The 25401-nt window shown below is 39.1% G+C and overlaps 1 protein-coding gene and 1 long non-coding RNA gene across 6 annotated transcripts in view; one reads left to right on the forward strand and one right to left on the reverse strand.

Moving 5' to 3' along the window:
- The window catches only part of disp1 (dispatched homolog 1 (Drosophila)), a 142967-nt gene that overhangs the window by 8588 nt on the left and 108978 nt on the right, over positions 1-25401 (reverse strand). For 4 of the 5 annotated variants that reach the window (XM_061895029.1, XM_061895025.1, XM_061895027.1 and 1 more), the window contains 4 exons: positions 17197-17303; positions 5822-5919; positions 2066-3649; positions 1611-1874 (listed from right to left, as the gene is read on the reverse strand). In XM_061895029.1, the coding sequence (XP_061751013.1) occupies positions 1611-1874; positions 2066-3649; positions 5822-5919; positions 17197-17303 (2053 nt within the window). The remainder of the gene's footprint in view (positions 1-1610; positions 1875-2065; positions 3650-5821; positions 5920-17196; positions 17304-25401) is intronic. The other variant, XM_061895030.1, reaches the window with a different exon arrangement.
- LOC133549532 (uncharacterized) lies at positions 3434-6763 on the forward strand. The gene is made up of 3 exons (XR_009806101.1): positions 3434-3637; positions 5507-5775; positions 5873-6763. It is a non-coding gene; the product is annotated as an uncharacterized LOC133549532 (long non-coding RNA).

The raw sequence follows: 25401 nt of genomic DNA on the forward strand, positions 1-25401 counted from the left end.
AGTATTGTCTGAGGGATTTAAGGTCACGGGCATTCAATGTTACGTGCAGTGATTTCTCCAGATTCTGTGAACCTTTTGATGATATTACAGACCGTAGATGGTGAAATCCCTAAATTCCTTGCAATAGCACGTTGAGAAATGTTGTTCTTAAACTGTTTGACAATTTGCTCACGCATGTGTTCACTAAGTGGTGACCTTCGCCCCGTCCTCGTTTGTGAATGGCTGAGAATTTCATGGAAGCTGCTTTTATACCCAATCATGGCACCCACCTGTTCCCAAATAGCCTGTTCACCTGTGGGATTTTCCAAATAAGTGTTTGATGAGCATTCCTCAACTTTCTCAGCCTTTTCTGCGACGTGTGCCAGCTTTTTTGAAACATGTTGCAGGCATCAAATTCCAAACAAGCTAATATTGGCAAAAAAAAAAGTTTTCCAGTTAGAACGTTAAGCATTTTGTCCTTGCAGTCAATTCAATTGATTATAGGTTGAAAGGGATTGGCAATTCATTTTATTCTGTGCTAACTTCACTGGTTTTGGGGTTTGTAAAAGAGATGACCTGGTAGAAGAAGTTTTTAGCAGATGACCTGGTAGAAGAAGTATTCAGCGGATGGCTTAGTAAAATAGGTTGTTAGCAATGACCTGGTAAAAGAGGTTTTTAGCAGATGGCCTGGTAAAAATGGTTGTAAGCAGATGACCTGGTAGAAGAAGTATTTAGCAGATGACCTGATAAAAGAGGTTTTTAGCAGATGACCTAGTAAAAGAGGTTTTTACCAGATGACCTGGTAGAAGAGGTTTTTAGCAGATGGCCTGGTAGAAGATGTTTTTAGCAGATGGCCTGGTAGAAGAGGTTTTTAGCAGATGGCCTGGTAGAAGAGGTTTTTAGCAGATGGCCTGGTAGAAGAGGTTTTTAGCAGATAAACTGGTAGAAGAGGTTTTTAGCAGATAAACTGGTAGTAGAGATTTTTAGCAGATGACCTGCTAGGAAAGGTTGTTAGCAGATGCCCTGGTAAAAGAGGTTGTTAGCAGATGCCCTGGTAAAAGAGGTTGTTAGCAGATGCCCTGGTAAAAGAGGTTGTTAGCAGATGACTTGGTAAAAGAGGTTGTTAGCAGATGCCCTGGTAAAAGAGGTTGTTAGCAGATGACTTGGTAAAAGAGGTTGTTAGCAGATGCCCTGGTAAAAGAGGTTGTTAGCAGATGACTTGGTAAAAGAGGTTGTTAGCAGATGCCCTGGTAAAAGAGGTTGTTAGCAGATGACTTGGTAAAAGAGGTTGTTAGCAGATGCCCTGGTAAAAGAGGTTGTTAGCAGATGCCCTGGTAAAAGAGGTTGTTAGCAGATGCCCTGGTAAAAGAGGTTGTTAGCAGATGACTTGGTAAAAGAGGTTGTTAGCAGATGACCTGGTAAAAGAGTTTTTTAGCAGATGACCTGGTAAAAGAGGTTTTCAGCAGATGGCCTGGTAAGAGTTTGTTAGCAGATGACCTGGTAAAAGAGGTTGTTAGCAGATGGCCTGGTAAAAGAGGTTAGCAGATGACCTGGTAAAAGAGGTTGTTAGCAGATGGCCTGGTGAAAGAGGTACGCAGATGACCTGGTAAAAGAGGTTGTTAGCAGGTGACCTGGTAGAAGAAGCGGTGCATGTTGTCGTAGGCCAGCGTGAAGAGGAAGGTGCTGTGGAACTGCAGCACGATGGCCCTGATGGTGTCGTTGATGTCAAAGCGAGGTCCAGGAGTCTTGCTGTCCAGGTGGTAGTTGGTGCTGCGGTCCAACTCCATGATGGCTCTCTTGATGCACAACTCAAACACGTCCTGTTTGTAGGGGAACACGGACTGACTGCAACACGGGAACACAGAAGCCTCCTCACAGTCTTGGTTGTCCATCCACTGTTGGAAACAAAAACCTTCACTTATCATTTCTCTATCACTATTAGTACTGTTAATATTTGTCATCATGTGTCCGTCTCATGGTTCTTGCTCATAGAGGAGGGGACGCTTTGTTTTAACTCATGCAACTTTCAGGATTTAGTTTGAAATATGTTTGAGAAAAAAACTAACAAATGTGAAGAAGAACTGACCTGTTTGAAGGTCTCCATGAAGCAGCTGGTGAAGTCTTGCTCGTCTGACTGAAAAATAAAAGTCTGGTTTCGAAGCTTCTGGCAGAAGTTGAGGATCCACAGCTGAGAATCTGGGCTGGCAATGTTGAAACTGCTGTCCAACATCAACTTGCCTTTGTTTTTGGGATTGAGGGGGTCCCCGTTATCCACATTGTTGATGCCCCAGATAATGGTGATTGGCATATGCAGGTCCTCTCCATGATGCACTCTTTCGAACATGAAAACTTTTTTGTACTCAGCATCGTAGCGCTCGAAAGGGTGTGAGGAACGAAACACTTGGAACTCCGCCAGCTCCAACGACGGGAGCTTCATCTTGGGATTGACGCAAACCACGTAGGCGCCGCCCACCGCGAGACCGAAGAACCAAAGGAGCCACAGGTAGCGCAGCTTGATGACAAGGCAGGGGAGAACTTTCTCAAAGAAGATTCTAGAGGCTTCAGAGACTCTAAACAGAAAAGTGTTGGCCTTCTGGCAAAGTCCCGCCAGAAACATCTGGATGCAAAAACCCCCGCGCTGGCGCGAGGGCTTTGGGCAAGGCAGCACATTTGGCAGGTAGCGCTCGTGCAGCACCACCACCGCCGGGAGCCACGTCACCATGAGGATGTAGTTGACTAAGATAGCCGTCCCTGCGTAGATGCCGAAGCAGCGGATGGCAGTGATGTTACTGACATAGTTGACGTAGAAGGCAGCGGCAGTGGTAAAGCTGGTGACAAACATGGACGAGGCGGCGTGCTGCAGAGTCACACTGACTGTCTCTGCCAGCTCAGCGTTGGGCTTGTCCACTTTAGTGTAATTCCACACGTCGCAAAGCACAAAAGCGTCATCTGCTCCAATCCCCACCAGGATGATGAGCGCCGTCAGGTTCATGAAGGGAAAGAAGTGGAAGTTGAACACCAGGCGGTAAAGGAAGTAGGACACTATGAGGGAGCTGATGATGGCGATGATGGTCATCAGGGTGATGAAGACGGAGCGCGTGTACAGACACATGACCAGAAGGACGATCGCCATGGCGATTGCCGGGTACACCGTGTCCGTCAAAAGGTAGTCCTGGAAGAGCTCGTGTTTGATGCCAAACTCTATGCCGGTCACTGTAGTGATGCCGTCTGAAGAGTTCCATTTCTCAAAGTTGTCCAGATAAATGTCCATCATAGACTCTCCTTTCTCCGTGGGCGAGAAGAGCATGCTGTACCTGAGCACAGGTGCTTCCATGCTCTTCGGGCTCAGGAAGTCCTTATCGACCAGGAAGTGCAGTATTTGGTAGACAGCATTGTACTTGGTGCACTTGCGAGGCACATTGCCACACTTAAGCTGATCTTTGCGTTTCAGCGCCACGTCCCAGCAGTCCGGCGCCAGAGTGCCGTTGTGGTAGTACTTGGCGCACGAGCGCAGGATCTTGAGTGTGTGCGACACGTCGCGCTCGGTGATCATCTGGCAGGAGGACCTGTTGGCGAGGACGGCGATGTAATTACCCAGAGTCCAACTGGGACAACAGGAAGCGTCGTTGGTGCGCTGACATAAGCTCCAATAGTCGCGGTGAGAGCGAACCTGTGGACACACGGAAACATTTCATCATTTCACAGATGTACCAATCATGGAAGTGCACTATTTGTGTTGTCCGACTACATATTGACCTTTGTATTCTCAGGGTATTTGATCCATCACAACTGAACTGTTTGGTTCGTCTTAGAAGATGAGACTGACTAGATGTCACCAATCTAAGTCTAAGACTAGATATGACCAATCTAAATCTATGACTAGATGTGAGCAATCTAATTCTAACAGTAGATGTGACCAATTTAAGTCTAAGACTATAGATGTGACCAATCTAAGTCTAAGACTAAATGTGACAAATCTAAGTCCAAGACTAAGTGTGACTAATCTAAGTCTAAGACCAGATGTGACCAATTTGATACTAGATGTGACCAATCCAGGTCTAAGACCAGATGTGGCCAATGTAAGTCTAAGACCAGATGTTACCAATCTAAATCTGACAATATGTGAGCAAACTAATTTTAACAGTAGATGTGACCAATGTAAGTCTAAGACTATAGATGTGCCCAATCTAAGTCTAAGACTAGATGTGACCAATCTAAGTCCAAGACTAGATGTGACCAATCTAAGTCCAAGACTAGATGTGACCAATCTAAGTCCACGACTAGGTGTGACTAATCTAAGTCTAAGACCAGATGTGACCAATTTAATACTAGATGTGACCAATCTAAGTCTAAAACTAGATGTGACTAATCTAAGTCTAAGACCACATGTGACTAATCTAAGTCTAAGACCACATGTGCCCAATCTAAGTCTAAGACTAAATGTGACCAATCTAAAACTAGATGTGACCAATGGAAGACTAGATTTGACAATATAAGTCTAAAACTATAGATGTGACCAATCTAAGTCTAAGACTAGATGTTACCAATCTAAGCTTAAAACTAGATGTGACCAATGTAAGTCTAATACTAGATATGACCAATCTAAATCCAAGACTAGGTGTGACTAATCTAAGTCTAAGACCAGATGTGATCAATTTAATACAAGATGTGAGGAATCTAAGTCTAAGACTAGATGTGGCCAATCTATGTCTAAGACTAAAGATGTGACCAATCTTAGTCTAAAACTAGATGTGAGGAATCTAAGTCTAAGACTAGATGTGACCAATCTAAGTCTTAGACTAGATGTGACCAATCTAAGTCTTAGACTAGATGTGACCAATCTAAGTCTAAGACCAGATATGACCAATTTAATACTAGATATGACCCACTAAAATATGAAGATTGAATTAGTCATTTAACTCTTGATTTTGATTGTATTCATTAATCATATCTAAAGTACTTACTGTTTACATGATATGACAGTATATTAATCACAAAGATTATTATTTATTGACCATAAAACTTAGTAAGGTCAGGCTGATTAGGAAAAGACGTACTACCCAAATATACTGCATTAGAATACTGCAATTTCTTACCTAAATTGTCAATAAAGTGAAAGTTCAACTAAAAATACAGCTTTTCCACTTTAGTCAAACAAATTGTGCTTAAGAAACTTCTCAATGACATTAGTGCCAGACCTCTTCTGTTAGTTTGATATTGTCATTACTGCCACAAGTGGTGGAACATTGTATCACCCCCGCGTACCATACGGACCATAGCTGAGAAACACATTTTTGGCGGCCTAAAAATGGGCCTTGGACCTATGGCTAAGAACCACTGTTCTAAGACATAAGACAGACCAAATAGTTTAGTTGTGATGGATTGATGAATGAGAACATCCACAGACTTCAGCTTTTGTTACAAGTCCTGTCTTGCATTTTAGCTTCATAGTCTCCCTCATCAGTCCCAAAGCAAGATTTCATCATGTCATGATCTCAAAATTCTTGGTTTGGTTGTTCGCTTGCAGGACGTGTATGGGGTCCATGAGGCGCAGTGACAACGTTCACCCACCGGAGGGAGCCAGTTTGGTCTGCATTAGAGCTTGCTGCCAAAGTGATTTTCTTCCTATGCAGTAAACACATTTTGTCTAAAAGCAGAAAAGATTTAACATGTTGTAATTCACTGACTTCATGTGAGCAACATGTCAAACCTTCAAGAGGAACTGGAGGACCACATCTTCGAGTCTGTCTTGGTCCAATCATCTTCGACTCCGCCAATAATTCAAAGTCCCTCCAGGTGACTAATTCATTATTTTAAATATGATTATGACTAGCCCACAAACCCGAGTGTTGTCCAGGTTGCACATGGATTTGATGGCCTGGATACTCCACAGGTTCTTGCCCTCGGCTGATGAGAAGACTAGCCTGGAGTAGCTGGAACCTGCAAAATGTTGAAGACTTTTAGTCAATGATGACAAGCAAGAGATGTTTATGAAAGGTTAGACACTATAAAATGTTGAAAGAGAGCAAACACATCAAGAGTGGAAAACATTCTGCCATACGTTAAAGTCAGACTGACTGGCTAGTGTCGACAACAGTGGTTGTCAACAGAAGCAAAGACAGCAAATATCATTGCATAATCCATCCATCCATTTTCAACCGCTTATTCCCATTTGCGGTCGCGGGGGGCGTTGGCGCCTATCTCAGCTACAATCGGGCAGAAGGCGGGGTACACCCTGGACAAGTCGCCACCTCATCGCAGGGCCAACACAGATGACAAGACAACATTCACACTCACATTCACACACTAGGGCCAATTTAGATATAATAATCAAAATAGATTTTATACAGCATTTTTTTAATGACTTAAAATACGTTGATTATTGACATGATACAAATACTGATAAATTTTTTTTAGAAGACACAATTTTTGTTTATTTGTGCACAAACTCAATGAATGCAGGTTGTTGCTCATGAAACCCTGTGTGAGAGGATCATCGTGACATTAGAAAGGATCGTCGGCCTTATCAGAAGCTTTGAAAATGTGTGAGAGCATCATCGTGACAGAAGAAAGGATCTTTGGTCCTATTAGATGCTTTAAAAACAAGGGAAAGGATCATAGACTTAAGCAGTTTGAAAGTTAAAAGAAGAACATGAAGGACCAGGACTAAGTTGGTCAACATAAACGGGTTATCATCATAAACATGTTGTCGACAAACGGGTTGTTGACACAAGCAGTTTGACGCCACAAACCGGTTGTCAACAAACAGGTTGTTGGCGTAAACGTGTTGTCGAAAAACGGGTTGTCAAAACAAGCAGGTTGACGGCGTAAACAAATTGTTCATATAAATGGGTTGTAAACATACACAAGTTGTCAACATCAACATGATATTGACAGACGGATTGTCGACATGAGCGGGTTGCTGACAACTACATGTTGACAGAAATGGGTTGTTGACATAAAGAGGTTGTTGACAGGGAGAGGTTTTCACCATAACAATGTTGTCACCATTAACATGTTATTGAAATAAACATCTGGTCGACATTAGCGGGTTGTCAACCTAAACATGTTAACGAAAACTAGTTGTCGACGTGCACGGGTTGTTGACGTGCATGGGTTGTCAACATCCATAAGTTATTGACATGAACCGGTTGTCAACATAAACATGTCAATATGAAAACATTTTCAACATAAATATGTTATTAACATAAGCGGGATGTTGACATACACAAGTTGTCGATATAGACATGTTGACAAACAGATTGTGGACATACACAAGTCCATCAATCCATCTTCTTACGCTTATTCGAGGTCGGGTCGTGGGTGCAGTAGCCAAAGCAGGTAAGCCCAGACTTCCCTCTCCCCAGCCACTTCGCCCAGCTCCTCCCGGGGGATCCCGACATTCCCAGGCCAACCAGGAGACATAGTCTTCCCAACGTGTCCTGGGTCTTCCCTTTGGCATCCTACCTCTCGATGTGGAGGAGCAGCGGCTTTAGTTTGAGCTCCTCCCGGATGACAGAGCTTCTCACCCTCTTTCTAAGGGAGAGCCCCGCTACCCGGCAGAGGAAGCTCATTTCGACCGCTTGTACCCGTGATCTTGTCCTTTCGGTCATAACCCAAAGCTCATGACCATAGCTGAGAATGGGAACGTAGATCAACTGGTAAATTGAGAACTTTGCCTTCCAGCTCAGCTCCTTCTTCACCACAACGGAATGATACAGCACCTGCATTACTGAAGACGCTGCACTGATCCGCCTGTTGACCTCACAATCCACTCTTCCCTCACTCGTGAACAAGATTCCGAGGTACTTGACCTCCTCCACTTGGGGCAAGATCTTCTCCCCAACCCGGAGATGGCACTCCACCCTTTTCTGGGCGAAAACCATGGACTCGGACTTGGAGGTACGGATTCTCATCCCAGTCGCTTCACACTCTGCTGCGAACCGATCCAGTGAGAGCTGAAGATTTTGGCCAGATGAAGCCATATGGACCACATCATCTGCCAGAAGCAGAAACTTAATCCTGCAGCCACCAAACCAGATACCCTAAACGCCCTGACTGTGCCTAGAAATTCTGTCCATAAAAGTTATGAAAAAGGTGACAAAAGAAGAAGTAATCAAAATTGTAAAAAATTGTAAATCAACCGACTGTCATGGAATCGATATGGTAACGATAAAAAAGGTTATAGAAGACAGGACAGAACCTCTTAAATATATCAGTAACGTATCATTTCTAACCCGCAAATTCCCTGACAAAATGAAAACTGCAAAAGTTGTACCAATTCATAAGAATGGAAACATACACCAGTTCACTAACTACAGACCAGTTTCATTACTTCCACAATTCTCCAAAATCATGGAAAAACTATTCAATAGCCGATTAAATAAATTTATCAACAAAAATGGGACGCGCGTGGAGAACCAATTTAGATTTAGAGCAAATATCTCAACATCCATCCATCCATTTTATACCGCTTATTCCCTTTTGGGGTTGCGGGGGGCGCTGGCGCCTATCTCAGCTACAATCGGGCGGAAGGCAGGGTACACCGTGGACAAGTCGCCACCTCATCGCAGGGCCAACACAGATAGACAGACAACATTCACACTCACATTCACACACTAGGGCCCATTTAGTGTTGCTAATCAACCTATCCCCAGGTGCATGTCTTTGGAAGTGGGAGGAAGCCGGAGTACCCGGAGGGAACCCACGCATTCACGGGGAGAACATGCAAACTCCACACAGAAAGATCCCGAGCCTGGATTTGAACCCAGGACTGCAGGACCTTCGTATTGTGAGGCAGACGCACTAACCCCTCTGCCACCGTGAAGCCCACGATATGGCATCAGAGGTTTGGTATTGAACTGGGTAAGAAGATATTTAACCAACAGGAAGGATGGGTGAAAATATGTCAACACGGTTGGATATATCGTGTGGTGTACCCCAGGGAAAAATACTGGGACCAAGATGGTTTAATCTTTACATAAACGACATTTGTAAAGTTGCAAAGTTGAAGTCAGTTTTATTTATTTTATTTATTAAAATGGGCTGCGCCTACAGACGCTCATGGTAGAAAGAGAACATTTGGCAAAAAATAACGGACAATTTTGCAAATTTCATGGCTGGCTTACAGCGTGGACACTCCTTGATCACTTACGACCGACAGACAATTCTGGATGTGCATAGATCGTGCCGTTTTAGACTGAAAGATGCGTGTACGTTGGACCACCTCGCTAGCGTGGGAATACTTCGCCGGCTACATCCAGCGACCTTTGACGCAGCGGAGTATAGTAACAGCGGGGACCGTCCGGAAGACACGTAAGCGGTGTGATACGGAAGCAAAAGCGCAGATGCCGAGCGGGGCTAACAACAAAGCAAAAGGCTAATCCCCACAGACAACCGCTTCCTTCCATCCTGAAGCTGGATTTAAATGGAAGACGCGAGCCTGCTAGTCTGGGTGGGGAGTCAGTTACGTTAGAACAAGTTTTTTCTGTTATGACTGTGTCAGAGTTGGACATTCGTTCTACAGAGATGGAAAATTATGATGCGTTAAGTTTATCGCAGCACCAAGCAAACAATCGGAAAATTCCCGTCATATCAATTCCTAGATATGGTCGTAATTATTTTAAGTGCACTACGCATAATAAACGCAACATTATTAATATTGCTACTACGGATAATTTGATCAAAAACTCCTCAAAACAGCCCACTACCTATAATATGGGCTTTTTAAACATAAGATCATTGTCTCCCAAAACGTTATTAGTTAATGAGGTCATTAGAGACAACAATCTTAACGTCATCGGTCTCAGCGAAACCTGGCTTAAACCAGATGACTTTTTTGCACTAAATGAGGCATCTCCTCCTAACTATACGAATATTGCTCGTCCCCTTAAAAGGGGTGGGGGGCCGCACTAATATGCAACGAAAACTTTAACCTTAGTCCTAACCTAAATAATAAATATAAATCGTTTGAGGTGCTTACTATGAGGTCTCTATACCTGGCTGTTATCTACCGCCCCCCAGGGCCTTATTCGGACTTTATAAATGAATTATCAGAGTTCGTTGCTGATCTAGTGACACACGCCGATAATATAATTATAATGGGGGACTTTAATATCCATATGAATACCCCATCGGTTCCACCGTGCGTGGCGCTCCAGACTATAATTGATAGCTGTGGTCTTACACAAATAATACATTAACCCACACATCGCAACAATAATACGTTAGACCTAGTGCTTGTCAGGGGTATCACCGTTTCCAAAGTTATGAGACTCCCGTATACTAAAGTAATGTCCGATCATTACCTTATAAAATTTGAGGTTCAGACTCATGTTCGGCAAGCTAATAATAATAATAACTACTAAAGTAGCCGCAACATTAATGCTGCCATAACAACAACTTTTGCTGGCCTACTGCCCTCGGTAATGGCACCATTCCCAAAGTACGTGGGCTCTATTGATTACCTCACAAACAACTTTAACTACGCCCTGCGCGAAACCATTGATACTATAGCACCGCTGAAGTTAAAAAAGGCCCCAAAAAGGAATACCCCATGGTTTACGGAAGAAACTAGAGCTCAGAAATTATCATGTAGAACGCTGGAACGCAAATGGCGCGCGACTAAACTTGAGGTTTACCATCAAGCATGGAGTGATAGTTTAATAACTTATAAACTCATGCTTACCTTAGCTAAAGCTAAATATTACTAAAATCTCATCCGCCTTAATAAAAACGATCCTAAATTTGTGTTTAGTACGGTAGCATCGCTAACCCAACAAGGGACTCCTTGCAGTAGCTCCACCCACTGGCAGATGACTTTTTGAATTTCTTTAATAAGAAAATTGAACTCATTTGTTGGACACTTTGTTCACCCAAGTGTCCAAAAACATGAGACCGCAAATCCGATGACACAACTACAAAGTCGATCATGGAACTGCGGCCTAGGGTGTCCTGGTGCCAAGTGCACATATGGACACCCTTATGTTTGAACATGGTGTTTGTTATGGACAATCTGTGATGAGCACAAAAGTCTAATAACAAAACACCACTTTGGATCAGATCCGGGCGGCCAATTTTTCCCAATCACGCTTCTCAAGGTTTCACTGTCGTTGCCAACATGAGTGTTGAAGTCCCCCAGTAGAAAGAGGGGATTACCCGGGCGAGCCCTCTCCAGTACTCGCTCGAGTGAATCCAAAAAGGGTGGGTACTCTGAGCTGCCATTTGGCGCAAAAGCACAAACAGTCAGGACCCGTCCCCCTTCCCGAAGGCGGAGGGAAGCTACCGTCTCATTTACTGGGTTGAACTCCAACGTGCAGGCTTTGAGCCGGGGGCAACCAGAATTGCCACCTCAGGCCGTCGCCTCTCACTGCTGGCAACGCCAGAGTGGAAGAGAGTCCATACCCTCTCGAGAGAACTGGTTTCAGAGCTCTTGCTGTGCGTCGAAGTGAGTCCGACTATATCTAGCCGGAACTTCTCCACCTCGCGCACTAGCTAAGGCTCCTTCCCCCTCAGCGAGGTGGCGTTCCACATCCAAAGAGCTAGCTTATGTAGCCGAGGATCGGACCGCCAAGTGCCCTGCCTTCGGCTTCCGCCCAGGTCACATTGCACCCGACCTCCATGGCCCCTGCTAAAGGTGGTGAGCCCATTGGAGTGGGGAGCCACGTTGCCTCTTCGGGCTGTGCCCGGCTGGGCCCCATGGGAACAGGCTCGGCCATCAAGCTCTCGCCATCGTGCCCCGTCACCGGGCCTGGCTCCAGAGGGGGGCCCCGGTGACCCGTGTCTGGGAGAGGGAAATCTGGGTCTTTCATTCGTATTCTTCATAGAGGTCATCGTTTATACACAAGTTGTCAACATACACAAGTTGTCGATTTGAACAGGTTGTTGACATACACAGGTTGTCAACATACACAAGTTGTTGATTTGAACAGGTTGTTGACATACACAGGTTGTCAACATACACAAGTTGTCGATTTGAACAGGTTGTTGACATACACAGGTTGTCAACATACACAAGTTGTTGATATAAACATATCGTTGACACAAACAGGTTGTCGACATACACAAGTTGTCAACATACGCAAGTGGTCGATATAAACATGTTGACATAAACAGGTTGTAAACATACAAGTTGGTGACGTACACAAGTTGTCGATATAAAAATGTTGGTGACAAATAAGTTGTCAATATAAACATGTTGACATATACAAGTTGTTGACATACACAAGTTGTCTATTAGGGCTGCAACTAACAACTAATTTGACAATTGATTAATCTGTTGATAATTACTTTGATTAATCGATTCATAGTTGGATAAAAGAGACAAACTTCATTTCTATCCTTTCCAGTATTTTATTTAAAAAAAACAAAACAGCATACTGGCACCATGTTCTTTCAATTTGCCAAATAAAACAAAGCAAATGTTACAAAAATGTTGTTTTTTGTAAATTGCACCATTGTCTTGCACAATAGCAATAATATTGCTTGGGGGAATTTCAAAACCTGGCTATTACCTATGCCAACCATTCTGCAATTTTGGATGCTAAATGTCTTTCCTCTAGTTACATGGTCGTAAGGGAGATTGACTTCATGTTCCATTCGTGTCCAATGTAATGGCAGACTCAAAACCTCCTTTGTCCCACACGCCATTAGACTGTACAACTCCTCTCTGGGGCGGGGGGTACTAGGATGACAGGGGATGCAAAACAATAACAGTGCAATTCGTTTTCATAACATGGTCACTACTGCCTACTTTGTCTTGTTATATTCTTATTTTACTGTTATAATTTTATTCCCATTGTTGCTTTTTATTTTTTATTCTTATTGTAATATTTCTCTATTTTGTTTCCATTTAAAGCCCCATTATTTACATTTTACTTTTTTTTAATTGATCTCAACACTGTACACTGTGGCTGGAATTTTAATTTTCCTGAAGGAACTCTCCTGAAGGAATCAATAAAGTACTATCTATCTATCTATCTATCTATCTATGTATTGCCAAGGTAGGCTTCCGTGGCTACACTTGTCCACACATCAGTAGTGAGAGCAATTTTGCCCTTGGTGGCTTTTATGTCAGTCTACACTGCTTGGAATGTCTGCTTGTACTTCCTCTCCATCACTTCAGTAAAATGGGTCCTCAAGGGTAGAGTTTAACCAGGGTCGAGGATGTGAATAATTTGTCTAAAACCTTCATCCTCCACCATTGATAGTGACCTCATGTCAGTTAGCAACATATTCAGGATACCATCACTCAATGCAGCCGTTGTATGTGGTGTGCAGACCTTCCTTTGTACCAAGTCGCTAATGCTGTCTTTTTTCTTTCTGAAATGAGAGAAACCATATACTGAACGTACAAAGTAGCATCATTTACATGTAACTTAATACATACAGTACCTAGTTGATTTAATTAATAATTTCTGACGTAAAAGGCAAATGCACCACCAAATTAAAAAAAAGCTAAATTAAATTATTGGACATTGGGGATGCAGCATACATCAATAATAACACAGAATTGTAACTCATTAGATATTGTACACGTTTCTGTTGTGAATAATAAAGGATTCATTTTCGGCTGCCTCTGAATAATAGCATGAAATATTCCAGCATCTTCATAACATTTAGTTATGAAGGTGGGAAGGCGTGGCGCATTGGGAGAGTGGCCGTGCGCAACCCGAGGGTCCCTGGTTCAATCCCCACCTAGTACCAACTTCGTCACGTCCGTTGTGTCCTGAGCAAGACACTTCACCCTTGCTCCTGATGGGTGCTGGTTAGCGCTTTGCATGGCAGCTCCCTCCATCAGTGTGTGAATGTGAGTGTGAATGGGTAAATGTGGAAGTAGTGTCAAAGCGCTTTGAGTACCTTGAAGGTAGAAAAGCGCTATACCCGTTTATCATTTATTTATATTATACAAAAGAGTCACTCAAATATAAATAGATAGCTTTATTGGGCCCAGCTATTTTGATCCATTATGAAAAAACCTTCGATATTTCTGTCAGCTACGTTTATTTCCAAATTGGTAACCGTGCGTTTTCTCTCTCAAAATGGAGTCAAATCTGCCGGAGACACATTATCAGCCCCGCGTTGCAACAAAGGGATAAAGTCCACGTTACTCACAAAAAAGCTGAACTCATGAATACCTGTTGCGACTCAGAACAACACAGAAAATGAAGTCGTCGCACTCTCTAAAACGTTCGTAACACTCTGAAGGTTAATACACAACAGGGGCTGTTGCGCTTCCTTAAAAAAAATCTTCTTGTTTACAAAAGATTAAAAACACAAAAAGACGGACACAGCGGATCACTATACCCGGACTATGGACTTAAAAATTTACGTACCCTGAGTTTTTCCCTTCATCCATGGCTTCCACATGTTTCCTTTTCAGGTGCTCCCGAAGCAATGTTGTACTTCCATGCCATACGAGGCAAAGGAGACAGCGTCGTCACGTGAGCTGGACATGACACATCATTGGCTGGCTTACCGGCACCTAATGAGACGTGGCCGCAGCACATAGCATAGATCCAACGAATCAATGACTAAATTAATCGCCAACTATTTTTATAATCGATTTTAATCGATTAGTTGTTGCAGCCCTATTGTCTATATAAACATGTTGCTGAAATACACAGACATAAACAAGTTGTCGACATAAAAACGTTGTCAACATGAACAAGTTTTCTACATACACAAGTTGTCAATATGAATATGTTGTTGACAAACAAGTTGTCGGTATAAAAATGTTGACATACACAAGTTGTTGACACACACGTGTTGTCGACATACATATGTTGAGCTACACAAGTTGACCACATAAACACGTTGTTGACAAACAAGTTGTCGACATAACCAGGTTGTCTATACAAACAAGTTGTCCATATAAAAAAGTTGTCGACATAAACAAGTTGTCTATACAAACAAGTTGACATACACAAGCTGTCGACATACACAAGTTGTGGACATAAACAGGTCGTCGACATAAACAAGTTGTCCACATACACAAGGTGTCGACATAAACAAGGTGTCTATATCAAAACAAGATGTCCGTATAAACAAAATGTCGACATAAACATGTCAGTATAAACATGTTGATACGGCTGGGCGATATATCGTATATGCGATATATTGCGGGTTTGTCTCTGCGCGATATAGAAAATGACTATCGTAATATTCGAGTAGACGTTATCACACAGTTGTTTTTAACTGCGGGCATTACACTACAGGCTCTCCTCGCTCTTTCATGTGTCTCCTCACAGACAAGCAGGCGCACATTCTTACATACGTCACATACTGTTACGTCATACGTCACATACGTATACGCCCTCGCCCAGCAGAGAGGTAGTGGCGTGGCTAACGTTAGCTGTGATGCTAGCGGGTTGTTGAGAGAGAAAGAAGGTGCGAATCTCGTAACAAATGAAGGAATAATTAATTCCCAAGAAAAACAGCACGGGGTCCATCGTCTGGCGGTGGTTCGGCTTCAAGCGGGAATATGTCAAATAGACAACTTTATGATGAACAAGAATGTTTTAAAGGGGAACATTATCACCAGACCTACGGTGGTTCGGCTTCAAGCGGGAATATGTCAAATAGACAACTTTATGATGAACAAGAATGTTTTAAAGGGGAACATTATCACCAGACCTATGTAAGCGTCAATATACACATTGATGTTGCAGAAAAAAAGACCATATGTTTTTTTAACCGATTTCCGACCTTTAAAAGGGTGAATTTGGCGATTGAAACGCCTTTCAATTGTTCGCTGTCGGAGCAATGACCTTTCACCCGTGACGTCACAACAGGAAGCAATCCGGCATTTTCTCAAACACATTACACACACCACGTCAAATCAACTCTGTTATTTTCCGTTTTTTCGACTGTTTTCCGTACCTTGGAGACATTATGCCTCGTCGGTGTGTTGTCGGAGGGTGTAACAACACAATCAGGGACGGATTCAAGTTGGCTTGCTGTATGTACATATTGCATCATTATGCCTCATTTGTAGCTATATTTGCATCCAGCCTTTCCCTCCACCCACGTTTAATGCAAAACAAACACATACCAATCGACGGATTCAAGTTGCACCGCACCAGTGGTCAAAAGATGCGAAAGTCCCTCGCACACTTTACCGGCGATAGCGATGCTACGACAGAGATGGCGAAGAGCTGAGTGGATATCCTGCGACACTCAAAGCAGATGCATTTCCAACGATAAAGTCAACGAAATCACAAAGGTGAGTTTTGTTGATGTTATTGACTTATGTGCTAATTATGTGCTAATCAGACATATTTGGTCATGGCATGACTGCCAGCTAATCCATGCTAACATGCTATTTAGGCTAGCTGTATGTACATATTGCAACATTATGCCTCATTTTTAGCTATATTTGCATCCAGCCTTTCCCTCCACCCACATTTAATGCCAAACAAACACATACCAATCGACGGATTCAAGTTGCACCAGTTGTCAAAAGATGCAATCGTTGGTTAGAAGGCGATCGCCGAATTCCACCTCGTTGCCGCAGTCTGTCGTGATATGGCTCAATAGCTCCAGTTACTTCTTCAATTTTGTTTTCGCTATCTGCCTCCACACTCCAACCATCCGTTTCAATACATGCGTCATCTGTTGAATCGCTTAAGCCGCTGAAATCAGAGTCTGAATCCGAGCTAATGTCGCTATATCTTTCTGTTCTATCTGCCATGTTGGTTTGTATTGGCATCACGCAGTGACGTCACATGAAAATGGACGGGTGGATATACCAATCGTGAAAATCAGGCACTTTGAAGCTTTTTTTCGGGGTATTGCGTGATGGGTAAAATTTTGAAAAAAACTTCGAAAAATTAAATAAGCCACTGGGAACTGATTTTCATTGGTTTTAACCCTTCTGAAATTGTGATTATGTTCCCCTTTAAGAATCACCATACTGCTGTGATTATATGTATCCAGTGTTCATTCAAGGCTAAGGCAAAATACCGAGAAATATATCGTATATCGCGATATGGCCTAAAATATCGCGGTATTATAAAAAGGCAATATCGCCCAGCCCTAGTTGCTGACATAAATAATTTGTCCATATAAACATGTTGACATAAACAAGTTGTCGATATAAACATGTTGACATAAAGAAGTTGTCGATATAAAGAAGTTGTCGATATAAACATGTTGTTGACATTAACAAGTTGTCGACATGATCATGTTGCGACCTGAGAAAAGCAAACAAATAATTACCAGGCACGTCACAGAAGAAGTCTTTCCTAAAGTCCCACTGAGCTTGTCGTCTCTCTCGCTCCACATGATCTTCACTCCACTTTGCTTCTTGGTGACTGCAAGCAAAACTATTATTATTGTTATTATTACTTGAAGGACAATATTTATATTCATATTTGTGTCAATGCAACAAAACAAATATTGTTATTATACCTTGCAGGACAATATTCATATTCATATTTGTTTCAATGCAGCAAAACTATTATTATTATTACTTGAAGGACAATATTCATATTCATATTTGTGTCAATGCAGCAAAACAAGTATTATTATTATTACTTGAAGGACAATATTCATATTTGTGTCAATACATCAAAACTTATTAAAATTGGTTAAACAACAATATTCATATTTGTGTCAATGCAGCCAAAAAAATATTACTTGAAGGACAATATTCAGAATCATAATTGTGTCAATGCAACACAATTATTATTATTATTATTACTTGAAGGACAATATTCATATTTGTGTCAATGTAACAAAACAGTTATTACTTTAAGGAAAATATTCATATTTGTGTCAATAAATCAATAATAATATTATTACTTGGAGGTCAATATTCATATTTATATTTGTATAAATGCCTAAAAACTATTATTACTTGAAGGACAATATTCATATTCATATTTGTGTCAATGCATGAAAACCATTATTATTATTATTAGTATTATTATTATTACTACTACTTGAAGGACAATATTCATATTCATATTTGTGTCAATCCAACAGAACAAGTATTGTTAATATTACTTGAAGGACAAAAATCATATTCATATTTGTGTCGAATAAACAAAACAATTATTATTACTTAAAGGAAAATATTCATATTTGTGTCAATGCAACACAACAATTGTTATTATTACTACTTGAAGGACAATATTCATATTCATATTTGTGTCAATGCAACAAAAAAAGGATTATTATTATTTGAAAGACACAATTGATATTTATATTTATGTCAATGCAGCAAAACAAATATTATTACCTGAAAGACAATATTAATATTTGTGTCAAATCCGTAAAACAATTATTATTATTACTCCTTGAAGGACAATATTCATATTCATATTTGTGTCAATGCAACAAAACTACTATTATTATTTGAAGGATGATATTCATATTTATATTTGCGTCAAAGCAGCAAAACAATTATTATTATTACTCAAACGACAATATTCATATTCATATTTGTGTCAAAGCAGCAAAACAATTATTATTATTACCGCAAGGACAATATTCATATTCATATTTGTGTCAATGCATCAAAACTACCATTATTATTATTTTTAGCTGAAGGATAATATTCGTATTCATATTTGAGTCAATCCAACAGAACAAGTTTTATTATTATTATTACTTGCAGGTCAACATTCATATTTATATTTGTGTCACTGCAACAAAAAAATTCTTCTTATCAATATTACTTGAAGGATAATATTTATTTGTGTCAATGCAGCAAAACTATTATTATTATTATTACTAGAAGGACAATAATCATATTCATATTTGTGTCAATCCAACAGAATAAGTATTATTATTATTACTTGAAGGACAAAATTCATATTTGCATTTGTGTCAACGCAACAAAACAATTATTATTACTTGAAGGACAATATTCATAATCATATTTGAGTCAATGCAACAAACAGCTATCATTATTATTACTTGAAGGAAAATATTCATATACATATTTGTGTCAATACATCAAAACTATTATTACTATTATTATTACCTGAAGGAAAATATTCATATATGTGTCAATGCACCAAAACGTTTATTATTATTACTTGAAGGATAATATTTATTTGTGTCAATGCATCAAAACTATTATTATTATTATTATAACTTGAAGGACAATATTCATATTCACATTTGTGTCAATCCAACAGAATAAGTATTATTATTATTATTATTACTTGAAGGACAAAATTCATATTTACATTTGTGTCAACGCAACAAAACAATTATTATTACTTCAGTGTTTCCCACAGGTCAGGCATCTATTTGTGGTGGTGTGGTCGAGCGGCGGGGGTATGGGGGGTGGCAGTGGCGGCGGCGATGACCAAGAAGAACGCGGAGTTGGAATATAATTACAACACTTTATGAACATATTTATATACATATTTATATAATATTTACATATTTATATACTATGTAACTACAAGCTTCATTCACAGACAGAGTCCCATTGCTTTTATGAAGCGGTCAAGCAAGTCAAAAGCCGAGAAAAAAAAAAAGAAAAAAAAATGTATATTTAAATACATATTTTTATTCTTTTTTATTTTTTTTGTGGCGGCTGTAATTCTTTCGTGGTGGGCTGCAACAAATAAATGAATGTGTGGGAAACCCTGTTACTTGAAGGACAATGTTCATAATCATATTTGAGTCAATGCAACAAAACAGTTTTCAATTTTATTACTTGAAAAAAAATGTTCATATACATATTTGTGCCAATGCAACAAAACAATTATTATTACTTGAACGACAATATTCATATTCATATTTGTGTCAGAGGAGCAAAACAATTATTATTATTATCATTACCTGAAAGACAATATTCATATTCATATTTGTGGTAATGCATTACAACTATTAATATTATTACTTGCAGGACAATATTCATGTTTATATTTGTGTCAGTGCAACAAAACAATTATTCTTATTATTACAAACCCCATTTCCGTATGAGTTGTGAAAGTGTTAGATGTAAATATAAACGGAATACAATGATTTGCAAATCATTTTCAACCCATATTCAGTTGACTGCACTACAAAGACAACATATTTGATGTTCAAACTGATAAACATTTTTTTTTTTGCAAATAATCATTAACTTTTGAATTTGATGCCAGCAACACTGACAAAGAAGTTGGGAAAGGTGGCAATAAATACTGATAAAGTTGAGGAATGCTCATCAAACACTTATTTGGAACATCCCTCAGGTGTTCGGGCTAATTGGGAACAGTTGGGTGCCATGATTGGGTATAAAAGCAGCTTCCATGAAATGCTCAATAATTCACAAACAAGGATGGGGACAGGGTCACCACTTTGTAAGAAAATTGTCGATCAGTTTAAGAACAACATTTCTCTACCAGCTATTGCAAGGAATTTAGGGATTTAACCATCTATGGTCCGTAAAATCATCAAAAAGTTCAGAGAATCTGGAGAAATCACTGCACGTAAACGACGATATTACGGACTTTTCATCCCTCAGGCGGTACTGCATCAAAAACCGACATCAGTGTGTAAAGGATATCACCACATGGGCTCAGGAACATTCCATAAAACCACTGTCAGTAACTACAGTTGTTCGCTACATCTGCAAGTGCAAGTTAAAACTCTAATATACAAAGCAAAACACATTTATCAACAACACCCAGAAACACCGCCGGCTTCGCTGGACCGAGATCATCAAAGATGGACTGATGCAAAGTGGAAAAGTGTTCTATGATCTGATGAGTCCACATTTCAAATTATACTAGGAAAGTGTGGACGTGGTGTCCTCCGGAGCAGAGAGGAAAATAACCATCCGGATTGTTACATAAGTTCAAAAGCCACCATCTGTGATGGTATGGGGATGCATTCGTGCCCAAGGCATGGGTAACATACACATCTGTGAAGGCACCATTAATGCTAAATGGTCCATACAGGTTTGGAGCAACATATGTTGTCATCCAAGCAACGTTATCGTGGACGCCCCTGCTTATTTCAGCAAGACAATGCCAAGCCACATGTTACAATAGCTTGGCTTCATAGTAAAAAAGTGTGGGTACTTTCCTGGCCCGCCTGCAGTCCAGACCTGTCTCCCATCGAAAATGTGTGGCGCATCATGAAGCGTAAAATACGACAGCGGAGAACCCAGACTGTTGAACGACTGAAGCTCTACATAAAACAAGAATGGAAAAGAATTCCACTTTCAAAGCTTCAACAATTAGTTTCATCAGTTCCCAAAAGTTTATTGAGTGTTGTTGAAAGAAAAGGTGATGTAACACAGTGGTGAACATGCACTTTCCCAACTACTTTGGCACGTGTTGCAGCCATGAAATTGTAAGATAATTATTATTTGCAAAAAAAAATAAAGTTTATGAGTTTGAACATCAAATAGCTTGTCTTTGTAGTGCATTTAATTGAATATGAATTGAAAATGATTTGCAAATCATTGTATTCCGTTTATATTTACATCTAACACAATTTCCCAACTCATATGGGAACGGGGTTTGTATTACCTGAAGGACAATATTCATTATTTTGTGTCAATGCATCAAAACTTTTATTATTAATACTTGAAGGACAATATTCATATTCATATGTGTTTCAATGCATCAAAATTATTAGTATTATTATTACATGAAAGACAATATTCATATTCATATTTGCGTCAATCCAACAGAATAAATTGGATCAAATAATTATTATTATTATTACATGAAGGACAATATTCATATTTGCGTCAATCCAACAGAATAAGTATTATTATTATTACCTGAAGGAAACATTTATATTTATAATTGTGTCAGTGCAACAAAACAATTCTTCTTATTTTAATTACCTGAAGGACAATATTCATATTTTCTGTCAATGCATCAAAACTTGTACTATTATTACTTGAAAGACAATATCCATATTTGTGTCATAACATCAAAACTATTATTATCATTATTATTATTACTTGAAGGACAAAATTCATATTCATATTGGTGTCAATCCAAGACAACACGTACTGTTATTATTACTTGAAGGACACAAATAATATACATATCTGTGTCAATGCAACAAAACAATTATTATTACTTGAAGGACAATATTCATAACCATATTTGAGTCAATGCAACAAAACAGTTATTATTATTATTACTTGAACGACAATATTGATTTTAATATTTGTGTCAATGCAACAAAACTACTATTATTATTATCATTATTATTACTTGAAGGACAATATTCACACTAAAATTTGTGTCAATGCAGCAAAACTAATATTACCTGAAGGACAATATTAATATTTATATTTACTTTAAAAAAAATATTCATATTTATAATCGTGTCAATGCAAAAAACAATTATTATTATTATTGTTAGTTGAAGGACAATATTATTCATATTTGTGTCAATGCAGCAAAACAATTATTATTATTGTTACTTGAAGGACAAAATCCATATTTATATCTGTGTCAATGCAACAAACTAAATTATTATTATTAATTGAAGGACAATATTAATATTTGTGTCAATGCAACAAATAATATTAATTATTATTATTTCCTGAAGGACAACATTCATACTCATATTTGTGTCAATGCAGCAAAACAAGTATTATTATGACTTGAAGGACAATATTCATATTTATATTTGTGTAAATAGATCAAAAAAAGTATTATTATTATCCATCCATCCATTTTCTACCGCTTATTTCCTTTCGGGGTCGCGGGGGGCGCTGGCGCCTATCTCAGCTACAATCGGACGGAAGGCAGGGTACACCCTGGACAAGTCGCCACCTCATCGCAGGGCCTATTATTATTATTATTATTATTACTTGGAGAACAATATTAATATTCATATTTGTGTAAATGCAGCAAAACTATTATGATTATTATTACTTGAGAGGCAATGTTAATGTTAATATTAATATTTGTTTCAAATCAACAATACAATTATTATTACTTGAAAGACAATATTCATATTTGTGTCAATGCAACAACACAATTATTAGTACTACTTGAAGGACAATATTGATATTCATAATTGTGTCAATGCAACAAAACAATTATTATTATTACTTGAAGGACACTATTCATACTTATATTTGTGTCAATGCAGCAAAACAATTAGTAATACTTGAAGGACAATTATTATTAAGACAATATTTATATTCACATTTGTGTCCATCCATCCATTTTCTACCGCTTATTCCCTTTTGGGGTCGCGGGGGGCGCTGGCGCCTATCTCAGCTACAATCGGGCGGAAGTGTCAATGCAGCAAAACCATGGTTATAATGATTATTTCAAAGACAATATTCATATTCATATTTATGTCAATGTAACGAAACAGTTATTATTATGACTTGAAGGACAATATTCCCATTTATAATTGTGTTAATGCATCAAAACACGCATTATTATTTGAAGGACATTATTTATATTTATATTTGTGTCAAAGCAGCAAAACAATTATTATTATTACTTGAATGACAATATTCATATTTATACGTATGTCAATGCAACAAAACAATTAGTAATACTTGAAGGACAATATTCATATTAATTTTTGTGCTAATGCATCAAAACTATTATTATTATTACTTGCAGGACAATATTCATATTTATATTTGTATCAGTGACAACATTCATGTGTATATGTATGTCAATGCAACAAAACAATTATTCTTACTTGAAGGACAATATTCATATACATTTTTGTGCTAAAGCATCAAAACGATTATTATTATTACTTCCAGGACAATATTCATATTTATATTTGTGTCAGTGCAATACAACAATTATTCTTCTTATTATTACCTGAAGGACAATATTCATGTTTGTGTCAATGAATTAAAACTTCTATTATTATTACTTAAAGCAGTGGTCCCCAACCTTTTTGTAGCTGCTTGATAATTTGTCCCGTGGCCCGGCGGGGGGGAATTTTTTTTGTCATGAAAAAGGGAGGTTTTTTGGGTTGCACTATTAATAAGTGTATTTTGTGTTTTTAATGTTGATTTAATTTAAAAAAATAATTAAAAAATCATTCTGCGGCCAGGTACCAATCGAGCAGCGGCCCGGTACCTCGGTGGTTGGGGACCACTGACTTAAAGGACAATATACATTTCCGTGTCAATGCATCAAAACTTGTATTATTATTACTTGAAGGACAATATTCATATTAGGGCTGGGCGATATAGCCTTTTATTAATATCTCGATATTTTTAGGCCATGTCATGATATACGATATATATCTCGATATTTTGCCTTGGCCTTGAATGAACACTTGATGCATATAATCACAACGTATGATGATTCTATGTGTCGACATTAAAACATTCTCCTTCATACTGCATTAATATATGCTCATTTTAAACTTTCATGCAGAGAGGGAAATCACAACTAAGTCAATTTACCAAAACTATATTTATTAAACCGTTATTAAGCAGTGGCACAAACATTCATGTAATTTCCGAAACAGAAAGTGCAAGATTGTCAGAGACATATTAAAACAAGCTATTAATGAACTTTTGTGAATGATGTCACTAAGATGACATATCCAAACAACACTAAATTAAAGTGTCCTTTTTGTACAGAACAACAATAGTTCAAAAGAAATAAAGTGCACTTCTGTGCATGATGTCAAACAAGATATTTCAATAACTGTCAAATAAAAATGAGCTGCATAATAGGTTCCTTCCGACGTTATCTCCTTCTGTCCTTCTTTCATACGGTGTTGATCTGGAAATAGTTGCTTCGGAATTGTGTTGGTGTGGCACTGAACGGAGATGTTGACAGGCAGAGTTTCAAGCATTTCTCATTCTCTAGCGGGATTACTTTTCAAATGATGCTACACATTAGCAGTGCTGCTACACATTAGCAGTGCTGCTACTTTTTGTAGCAACGCTTTGGCCGCATAAATGTTGAACATATTACCGCTTGTAGCCAAACCACCTCCGGACGATGGATCCCGTGCTGTTTTTTTGGGGTAATTAATTCTTCCTCCATTTGTTACCAAATTCGCACCTTCTCTCTCTCGTATTACCACCCGCACCTCACTGTTAGCATCACAGCTAACGTTACCATGTCACCACCTCTCTGCTCCGCGGGAGCTTGTGACGCTGCACACGTGACGTGGGTAAGAAGGTGCGCTTTTTTTAAGTCTCTGTGAGTTTATCGATATATCGCCCTGCCCTAATTCATATTCATATTTGTGTCAATGTAACAAAACAATTATTATTACTCGAAGGACAATATTCATATTCATATTTGTGTCAATGCAACAAAACAAGAATTATTACTTGAAGGACAATATTCAAATTCAGATTTGTGTCAATGCAGCAAAACAAGTATTATTATTATTATTACTTGAATGGCAATATCCATATTCATAATTATTCAGAAGTTGACATTTCTAACAAGCCACAAGCAGAAGATGGAAGCCGTATGAGGCTAAAATAGAAAAAGATAA

This window comes from Nerophis ophidion, linkage group LG03, assembly GCF_033978795.1.
Source record: "Nerophis ophidion isolate RoL-2023_Sa linkage group LG03, RoL_Noph_v1.0, whole genome shotgun sequence".
NCBI classification, from domain to species: Eukaryota; Metazoa; Chordata; class Actinopteri; order Syngnathiformes; family Syngnathidae; genus Nerophis; species Nerophis ophidion.